The sequence below is a fragment of the Mercenaria mercenaria genome, chromosome 7, assembly GCF_021730395.1.
Source record: "Mercenaria mercenaria strain notata chromosome 7, MADL_Memer_1, whole genome shotgun sequence".
In the NCBI taxonomy this organism is placed as follows: Eukaryota; Metazoa; Mollusca; class Bivalvia; order Venerida; family Veneridae; genus Mercenaria; species Mercenaria mercenaria.
This window is the reverse complement of record NC_069367.1, coordinates 69,573,764-69,585,063: the sequence shown is the minus strand read 5'-3', so window position 1 is coordinate 69,585,063 and position 11,300 is coordinate 69,573,764. Positions and strand designations below refer to the sequence as shown.

The window sequence follows — 11,300 nt, the reverse complement described above, 5'->3', positions numbered from 1 at the left end:
GGGATCGAACTCACGACCCCGCGATCCGTAGACCAACGCTCTCCCTACAGAGCTAAGCGTTTGTGGCATGCCAACCCCGCACTTACCCTGTATTCAACAAGTAAGTAAGTAAGTAAATTCTTTATTTATAGAGGGTAACCCATTTAGCAAAGCTAATCTTTCACGGGGCCCTCTTACGACTAGAATGTAATATAGGAGAGTGTAAATAAAATAATTAACCTAACATAAATGACACAATAAATAGGGTAAATCGAAGTATCAGTACACCTTAGAGCGGACGCAGTGGTCCAGTGGTAACACTGTCTGACTGCGAAACCTAGGATCACGAGTTAGAGCCCCTGCTCCTCCACCATTGGGATAAGAGTCCCGTGTGTGGGCGCTTATAACCTGACACGCTAAAGAACCAGGTAAGCTTCTGGAATAGGAGAGTCTTCTGTATTTAAAATATAAATCAATGATACTTCACAGCAAGTTGCCAACACTAAATACAATATTGCGAATAATGAAGTATTTACGTGTACATGTATTAGACTCTCACAAGGTATGCCCCTTCAATGAAATAGAGAGTCGGAGTTCATGTCTCGTGGAACTGTCGGTCTTATTCAATACTTTTGATGACTTTTTTATCATGTGGTCATTCTTTAACCAATGTGAGCAGCAACAACCATATTATACTATAACTACGTTGTTTTCTTTTATGGACAGACTTGAAAAAAACTACACTGGAGATAATCTTAGGGACAATAAGATAAATTTTGGTGTTACAGAAATAAAAATTGTGAAAAAAGCAACATAATGTATGGTATCTCATGTTCGAATATTAACCGCCCGTGCTCTCTGATCTCGGTTACTTATTGATCGCCCCTTGCTATTACTCATATCATATCAAACGGTGAAATAGACACACGAAGTTGGTTGTGCTCGCGGGACGGTATTTTATTATATTTATCAAAATAATGACCTAGAATAAAAGGTTTTATGTTGTGTGATACGTAGTTTGAATTTTATTTTGACTATATATGTAGGATTTTACAGATTTTTACCGTGACATTATCGAACTTTGTAATAGTTTCGCTTTCTTCATTTTATTTTGTGGGATTTTCATTCAATACAAAAGTGAAAATGTGTCGTTCGGTGTTTCTGGTTTGTGTATTTTCAACAATTTTTGGAGTTTTGAATTCATACAGTTCTGGAAATACATGTCAGAAAGTTAAAGAAGAATTTACAAAAATAAGTAGCGAAGATTTAGTGCCAGATTTACCGATTATAGGTAAGTAATGTATGTACACTTCACGTGTTGGTCCATCAGTCACCTGTCAATTAGCTGATCAAAGGGCCGCGAGCGGTAAGATCAAAAGAAATTGATGAAATAAATTTTACCTTAACGAGAGGGTAATTAAAACTTGTCTTTAAGCAATTAATATATAATATACACTCTTAAATAATTGAATATAAATAGAATGAAGTGATCATTATACATGATACATGACGTAATTAATATAATACATGTAATTATAAAATTCATAAAAATATCGCAGTATATGTACTTTAGAGCAAGTTGCTAACACTAAATACAATATTATAAATAATGAAGTATTTCAGTGAATTAGACTCTCACAAGGTATATACTCTTCAATGAAACAATGTAAAAATTCACATAGAGGTGATAAAATCTTTGAAAGCTATGAAATGAGTATAGTTTAATTTTTCTTTTAAAAGAAGTGAAATATTTTCTTGTAAAAGGATGATAAAATATTTAAAGAGAAAACTTAATATTTAAAATGTTGAAGTGCTCTCTGTTTTTGGCAGCAATAAAATTTCCTCGGTAAGAATTTAAAGTTATTTTTTTTAATTATGAACAGGAACTTCTGATTTCAGCATATGAATTTCCTCTTAAATAGTTTTTCCTTCGGAAATTGCGTCAGTAAGAGACAAAAAATTAAAAGTGAAACCAGGTGCATTTTCAATAAAATATCTTTGTTTTGTTCGTGTATTAGCATAATCATGCTCAAGTGAATTAACAGCATGTTGAGGAGAATCTATTTCTTATACGCCCAGTCTGTTAGGGAGAAAATGAAACAGTCATGGATTTTGCATAAAAATTACTCATGTACACTATTCCATCAGAAACTGTCTGCTTGGTAGTGAAAAAGGATACATGTGAACCTTGTGTACCAAACTGGGAGCCGTGAGTTTGATCACCTGAGTGAGACATATGAGTTCTAATGCAAGAGTCATTATCTCTCTGCCATTATTTCTTATGAAGCACCTTTGAAATTGTTTGTCATATAAATCTGATATAATATATGTTTTGTGTGGAGAAAATGTCAGTTATACACAGAGCGGTGCATGTAGTATTTACTCTTATCATGCTGAACACGACTGATTCTGCCTTTGCGACAAGTGGAGATCATGATCAGCCTGCACAGATGTGCAGTCTGATCATGATCTGCACTGTTCGCCATTCAGACAGTATCTTTTTGGTAAGCACCTCTTTTAACAGTTAATGGTACTGTCCAAATTGAAAGAATAGAAATTTAGCAGGGTAAGGGTTAAATCCAGTAGCCTTGCCTATACAGTATGATCTGATATTTTATCATTGTAGTCCTGTCCTAATTAAATGTCCTATTATATTTGAAGAAAACAAAAAAAAACATAGCCTTTACGTTCAAATTTAACATGCACACAAGAAAAAATTTTGAATGAATTTATGTGAAATATTTTATATAAAAAAAAGTGTTTTTCTTGATATAAGGGGGTTCTGTATTTTATAAATTAATCTTACTCTTGAGTCTTCATCAGAAGGAAAATAAATTCTGTATAAGCGAGAAGGCTAACAATAAATTGCAAAAAAAGAATGATTTATTTTGTGTATTCGTGTTCCACCTACTACAAAATTACCTTTTATAAATCTGGCTTTTTTTGTAAGCTATATAATATTCCTGACTGTCATCATTGAATGACAGTTTTTACCTCTCTCTTATAAAAAAACATTAGTAATGAATTAGTCATATTTATCATGGACGGAATTCTCTATATGTCTTCATGTATTAAACATGAATAAGTTTGTGTTATGTGTTGTCAGATTCCATAAAAATGCTAAAATAGTGCAATTTTATTTTTTTTTTCAATTTGTTAATGAATTTTTGAAGAATTTTTATGCAGTAAAGTATTAAAATAAGAAAATATGAAACTAAAAAATCAAATTATTTATCATGAAATTTTGAAAATCAAATTCAGCAGTTTGTTGGCCCTTATAGGATTCCATACATATTGCATTCCCCTCAGCCCCCACACCCCCACCCCAACACACACACACAACAGTTAAACTGCTGACTCATCATTTGCAAGCTAAGTAAATTAGGACATAAACTGAGTAATTTTTTTTTTTTTAACTTTTAGCACTTTAATACTTAATTGTCTAAAAATGTTCAAGATTAAAGCTTAAATATATTCATTTTAGCCTTTAACATTAAGATTGATATAATTTGAATTTCTTAACCATATAATAAATTGTGCATGCTGCCTGTGTTTTTTCAGTATCCAGTAAAAACAAAACAACTTCAAAATTAACTATACTAAAATTTATTCCAGATCTACCTTATAATATTCTTTCACTTTAACTCAAAATCAGCTGTTACATAATAAATTAATAGACTGCCCCCACATGAAACAACTTAAATTTACAGTGTTAATTAGTTGTCATTTAAGTTTGAAGTGAGTCATTGTAAAAAACCATTATACTTGTACAGGGTTAACATCAAAAAGAATTTTAATTTGGAGACAAAAGTTTTAGAAATATTTTTTATCTTAACATTGTTGAACAAAAATTGCGATTTACAACTAGATTGTAAAACTCTAGACATATTAGGTATTTATACTACAGAGGTTAAAACTTTTTTGTAGAAAATCACTACCGGTATCTTATAAACTTGTTTTTTTTTGTTGTTGTTGAAGACCTTTGTTTAAGTTATCAGTTCTTTTCAAATATTTCATTCTAAATGAGGTTTGTGTTTCCCTGTTTTGTCACTTTCATTTGGTATGTCCTTATCAACGCATTGATTCCGCTATCTAAGATGCTTCAAAACCCACTTTTTTCTGGATGTGTGAACATAGGCTAATAAAACTTTCTTATCACAAAATGAAAAGAAAAGAATTTCATTCAAATTTAAATGTTAAAAAGATGGCCATTACAAGATAGCATACCAGTCTATCACTTTGCTTTTGTTTGCTAACAGACCAAGAAAACATTGATTTTAAAAATGTTAAAATGTTTTAAAGGGGAATGCCTACAGTTAAAGTTTTAAAGCAGGTTGTGCTTTAAAATGTCAAAAATTATAAGTAAATTATCATTTATGTTGAAATTTCATACCAGTGTAGCCATATTCCTTCATATTTTATATCAGATAGTTATTTTATAACAGATATTTTGTGTATCTATACAAGAAAGATGTTTCTACATATTTTACAAGCTACACAAGAGTTACTACAGTGAATAGATTTTTACACAAAATTTTATTTTCCCCACGCTATAGCCATTTTTTGGACAAAACCAAGGATCTAAATATGGCTTTGTAATTAAAAGATTTTATATGTAAAAACTTCCAAATAAATCTCATCCTCTTCATTATATATAATGAGGTGACAAGTTGTCCAATGACCGTGATTTAGTCTTTAATTACACAGCCAACCCTTGAATCACATATAGATGTGAATCATCCAGGACATTTATGGGATATAAACCAAACAATCATATGTTTTATAAATGTTAGGCTGTCTGCAAATGGACATGATTCCCTGTCTGATCCCCCAGGCAGTGGATGATGACCTTAGTACAAGGTAAAAAAAAGCCTTAACCACCTTACATTACAAAACCTTAGATCTTTGATTTAAGTTGTAATAAAAAAGAAATGAAAATTTTGTAGTAATTAAATTAGGAGATTTTTGCCAAGTCATTTTACTTTCTAGGATTTGAAATATGTCCTGTTGAATAGTTTGGTTTGCTCACAAGGCATGAAAGACCATAGTTGATACGAAAACGCTGCAATAGTGAGTGTGGCCTCTTAGGGAAGAGATGTATAAGGGGACATAACTGATGGTGTCTGTGATAAGTTTAAGTAACCCTACTCCTCGTTTAAATGGGTCAACAGTGTTGTTATACTTAGTAAATAGACTGGCCCGGTTTATAGATTGGTCTGAGGGCTACAGATATGCGATATGTATTGTATTTTGTCATTATTTTTTAGCATGGATCCCCTTCAGTTTGGAACCATCTATGTTTACAAACATGTTTGTTTATTTTATGAGGTACTAAGAGAATTTTTGATAGAAAAATACCCTGTCTCACAAAATGTTTCTAAAATATTCCATTTCCTTGAAGACATTATCAACAAATATAAAGTAAAATTACTGAAAATGTCAATATTTATAACTGATATGGAACAAACTTCATCATATTGATATTAAAGAATCACAATATTTAATTAAGGTCACATATCATCATTAATACACAGTCGGGCAATTAAGCTATAATTCATTACTTTGTGTAACTTTGTAACAGAGACATTGATTATTGAAAATTTAGATTTTATAGCTGTAATTATGTAAGTAATATACAACAGTAATAATTTAATGATTTACACTCTATTTCCAATTAAAACTAGGGTCACAAAGAATAGGTCTGACAAAATCTCCACCTGTCACATATCCCCCATGTCCTTCGGTTTTCATTACAATGAAATAAGCTGAAGTGATGGCATGACTTTGTCTTTACAGTGATTTTGAACATGAAAATCATTTCAGCAGGGTGAAATCCCCATCCCCAGCCCTTAGTGAAACCCCTGTTAAAGTAATTGATCAGGGGTTCTAGAATTTGTGATCTAGGAGCTATTATTTCGGTTTACCTGCGATGCAGAACTATTGGTAACATTAGTATTTTAGGTTTAAAATGAATTTTAAAATTGTATTAGTATTTTGAAGTGAATGTTGTGCAAATATAATATTTTAGTGTTTACAAAAATTTTTTTAATAGCAATTATTTGAATTAAGGTACATTTATATATAAATTATACACATTTATATGGTTCTTGTTGCACATTTATGTAACATTGCACATGTTAATTTACTAGAAATGCCAAGAACATGCAGATTATGGCTCGATAACCAACACTGCAAGGTCCCGAGATATCCTAACTGATACAGCATTTATTGCCTTCTACATTAACAAAACATGGAATATATTTCAAAGCATTTTCCTGAATGGAGGCATGATATCGAATCAGTCTATCTTTTGTGAATAATTAACCGTGTGTGGAGCAAGCAGTTATCAAAATGCATACCTATAGTTACAGCATGCTGGCTAGATAAAGTCTGCAGCATGATGCCCAAAGTTGCAGCATGCTGGCCAGATGATGTCTGAAGCATGCCCATAGACGCAGCATGCTGGCTAGTTAATGTCAATAACATGCCTATTATAAGTTGCAGCATGTCTGGTACATAATGTCTGAAGCATGCATGCTTTCTGGATAATAACTCTTGCAAAGGATACATGTTTTGAGAAGTAAAAAGAAAGGAAATTATTTAACAAAAGATACTGAAATAGTAATGTCACAATAAATTGTTTCTTTTAGATTTATACAAGCTTTTCATCTTGTTAGAAAATAATGTTTTATAGAATAAAATATAAAAAATGAGTGATGTCAAGCAGACATTGTAGAGTGTATGGGCCTCATTTTCAATTCTGCTAGTATTAGTCACATATACTTATTAGAAACATTATTTTTAAGCAGAAAATATATAATTTGTGAGAACAGCATTTGCGAAGGAATACAGTAGCCCTTAAAGAGCTTTGTTGGGAACTTCAACTTTTATGGACATTGTATACATTTTAGATTAAGCGAAAAACACTTTTCAGGTATCTGTAAAACAGGCTGTATGTAATTACAAATTCTGCACATTTTTTTTTTTTTCTGTTGCAGATGAAGGTTTGAGAATATGTTCGCGTTCTCTAACAGCCCGACAAGCATCCTGCTGCTCGCAGGACTCAGAAATGACGTACCTGTTGGCATCGGAGAAATACATCACAGAGAGTGTAAGATACAGGAATTCCAATTTAAAAAGACGTATAACAGATCATATGGGGGATTATCAAGGTATTACGTATTTTTATTACAAGTCTCACAAAAGTAATGGATCAGGAAAGCAGTTATTTCCCTTGATGTGAAAACTCGTTTTTTGTTGTTGTTTTTTTAAAGATTATACTAATAGACATACTGGTTATCAAGAGTTGATAAAGTAGAAGGTTATAAATATGGCTGATTGTCTCCATTTTTGTTCCTCTGCCATTTTTGCCAAAAGAATATACCAGTTTTCTGGTTCAGTGTCTCAGCTGTAAAACATTGGCAGTTGTTATAATTATAACTTACAAGTTGTCTTCCCTGTTATATTGTTACAGCTGGTTTTCTTCCCATGAGTTTTAATAATTGCCACATTGTGTCCCCTTTTATGTACTTACAAGTTGTCTTCCCTGTTATATTGTTACAGCTGGTTTTCTTCCCATGAGTTTTAATAATTGCCACATTGTGTCCCCTTTTATGTACTTACAGGTTGTCTTCCCTTTTATGTTCTTACAGATAGTCTAAAGTCCCATGAATTTATTACCTGAATATCTCCCCGTAGTGATTTTGCAAGTTATGTCCTTTTTTTAAGGTGTTGATAGTTGTCTGCCCTTTGTGAATTTGCAGGTTACCTCCCTTTTATAGAGTGAAACAAGTCTTTACATACTTTACATACTTTTTTGCTCACCTGATGTAGAGCTATTGTGATCGCCCTTTGTCCGTAACTATCATCCATTATTGTGGTGTGCTGTTCCAATATTAATGAAACATGGTCAGAATGTTTTCAGTATTGGGTCATCTTGGGTAAAAATCTAGGTCACTAGGCCATTTCATAGAAAAAAAATCCTTTAAACAAAACTTATTATTGAAGAAGCCTTTATTGAAATTAGCAACATATTCTGAAATGAGCATAATTATAACGTAATGCAAATAAACTTTACATAGGCTGTCACTTTGGTCAAGAGGTTCTTTATTTCAGTTTTTGTGCTGAAGAGACGGTACATTAATGTGCTAGTTTAATTCATATTTGACACAGTGTTTGAAAAACTTTAAAGTTTGCATTTACATAAATTTCACACATTCTTGCTGGTCTGCTTTGCTGTACATCCAGGATTCGGTGTGAGTTAACCGCCATGTTCAAAGTCATACAAAAAACATCCATAATTATCAATTATTTTCCATCCTTTTAAATGTTGACAAGTGTAATCACTTATGCATAAATTATGCAAATCTGATCTTGATGTTTAGTCAATGAACATACAAATGCTTTGAAGTTGGACGATTTATGTATTCACATACTTGTCCGATTGTAATAAAAGCCCATATTGAGAATATGAATGGATCAGATTCAAGTTTATATAAGTGTATAATGCAAGTGCATTTTTGTGCAAGTTTTCACTTTGAAGCTATGAATAACGCACTTTCTCTGTTGTGTTAGACAAACCACAATCGTGTTCATTCTAGTACTATAAGTCCTTCACATTATAAAAATTGCTCTTCCCAAAAACTGACTCATTATTCACAATTCTTTTTTTATACATTGATCCATCTTGCCCAACCTGAATTAATTATTCTCCCATCTGCATAATACACCCCCACCCCCTACCCACCCCAACCTCTTTCAAGTAAAAAATGGAGAACTCACACTGGTTTACAAATAGGCCACCCTTATTATATACACTATAATCTCCTGGTCACAGATTTTTATTGGCAGAGCAGATGGTACAATTAAGTGTAGTTTGCTACTGACCCTTGAGTCTGACTTTTAGAGGATTTTTTTTAAACAGGTAGATAAATATTCAGATCAAAATTGATTACCTCATACAACTGTATGAAAAATATCATATCTATTAACCCTCTTTAAGTTAGCTAAGAGTTCACAGTTGTAAAATGACTACCTAGCACAGTAAGTAGAGAAGTCGGGGTTCTGACGAATACAAAATAGATTTTCAGAGCCCACGCTTCAGTATTTTCTTTTTTCGATCAATTTAAATTTGACTAGCATTAATTTTTTTCTATTTTCAAACATTTTAATTTACACTTCAGTATTTGCTAACAGGCCAAGTGTATGTGTATGTTTTACCTGTGAGTTACCAGAATGATGCTTCAAGTAGATTATACAGTTTTAACTGTCTTTATATTTAATACATTATGTATTGCTTTTATATCATATAGCAAAACTATTCTATAAACAGATATTATCAGTTTATATTTTAATATGCAGTTGTATTTAAACATAGTGACAAATATAATGACTTCTGAAATAGATTTAAAAAAACAGTTCATAAAGTTTTGCTTGATTTCTGATGGGTATAGATTTCCCTACATATGAATGATTGAAAACATAATAATTATAAACAAGAAATAAATTAGGTACAAAAATGTTATCATATACATCTGATAAATATTGATGTACAAACTGCGAAAATGAGTTAGCAAAAAAATCTCAATATGGCAAATGAAATGAAACAACAAAAGCAAGAGATAATGATGAACAGCCGCCCTGTATACAGGCATCAAAGGATTGAAAATTGTAATTAATACATGTGATAATGTATGCATAGACTGGTACTGTCTGCTGGTATCAAATGAATCTATCAGAATCCTGAGTTGTGGGTATTAGAAATTCTTAGGGGACATTGAGGAATGTCCAAAAACAAAGGTCACAGTAACAGCGAAAGCAGTTGTGTCCATAATGTGCATCATGATTATCGGGGACTTAAGAATGGTATGTTTTATGGGAAATTCATCCTACTCATTCTATCACAGACTCCATATTAAAGTGAATTACATCAATTATCTCAGGCAGTAGCACACTTGATTTTCAGCAATTTGCATTAATTGTATGTGTAATTACTGTGTGATCAAAGATAACCATAAAATCTGCAGAACTGCATGCAGAAAACACTGTTAATTTCCATAGAATTCCTGCGAAATTTCTGCCGTCACCAGACAGCTGTATCAGACAGTACTGGAAGATATGCCAACTGCAGAAAATCACAGAGAATGGTATTGGAGAATTTTCTCTTTTCTAGGGTTCGATCACGAATCACATGCAGCTCATTGTTACATGTTTTGAGCCACTGTGAGCAAAAACACGGGTCACTAAGTACATCTCTAGTATGTTTTTTATTCACAATTGCTCAGGACTATTAAGTATGCCAAAAAACAATGATGAACAGGTGCCTGACCACTTTGCTACAACATTCACCTTAAAGAATAAAAATTATATCGATACCACATAAGACACTGTTGTTTCGTCTATAAAGAAATACCGAAAGCCCTTTAAACAAAATACAATATAAAAAAAAAAATTGTGACCAAAAAACATGCAAATGAGTCATTTTTAATATCAAAGGGAGCTTGGCTGTTGAATACAGAACTTGAGCATTCTTGAGCAGTGATAATACCCTTTCAGATGATTCAATTTAAGGGGATCCTGTTTGCTCACTTGTCGACATTTTGCCAATTTCCGCACATCGTTTATTCAAATTTTACAAGCTCTTTCCAAGTACTTCTTTTGAATTACTGAAATTATGCCTGTTATGTGAAGTTATTGGACGAACACCAATTCAAAATGACTTTGTCTGTTTCAAGAGGCCTATTTCCGTCCCATCAATGAAAACTCTGTAAAAAAGACTGTATGCTTTTCTGTCTGAGTGTTAAGAATGTTGAAAGTAAATATTTACTGGAACGTTAATTTCAAAACGCTGTGAAATCTTTAATAGGGGATAAACCAATAAACAAAGAAATTTTTTATCTGAGACATGGGATCTATAAATAAAGCTTCAGTAGTCTTTTGTATTTATATTTCATCATCTACAGTTTAAGCACACCTTTTTGAGATAATTCTTTTGACATTTATGAATGAAAAAATACAGAATGACGTGTGGTTTCATTGGGTCTTAAAATAAAGATGACCAATTTGGAAAGCCAGTGTTATTTAATACTTTTTATCCTATGCCAAATATGGAATTTCTTAAATAAGAATGTCATGAAACTTTGAATGAAACACAAAATGGTTGTTTATGGTACAAATATCTTGAAAAGTTTATTATTACTCATTTTTTAGGCCTAATAATTAAGAAATGTTAGGGATAGTGAATTATTTAGATGATGCACAAAAAATGTAACGTTTGATTCAATATTTTGTACTTAACACTTTGGTTAGCCACAAATTATTTT

The 11,300-nt window shown here is 32.0% G+C and overlaps 1 protein-coding gene across 1 annotated transcript in view; it reads left to right on the top strand.

The window, feature by feature from the left end:
- Positions 1-876: 876 nt before the first annotated feature.
- LOC123553977 (glypican-5-like) overlaps positions 877-11,300 on the top strand; it is a 64,668-nt gene continuing 54,244 nt past the window's right edge. The window contains exons 1-2 of the mRNA XM_053548609.1: positions 877-1,270; positions 6,978-7,151. Of these exons, the coding sequence (XP_053404584.1) occupies positions 1,123-1,270; positions 6,978-7,151 (322 nt within the window). The 5' untranslated portion in view covers positions 877-1,122. The remainder of the gene's footprint in view (positions 1,271-6,977; positions 7,152-11,300) is intronic.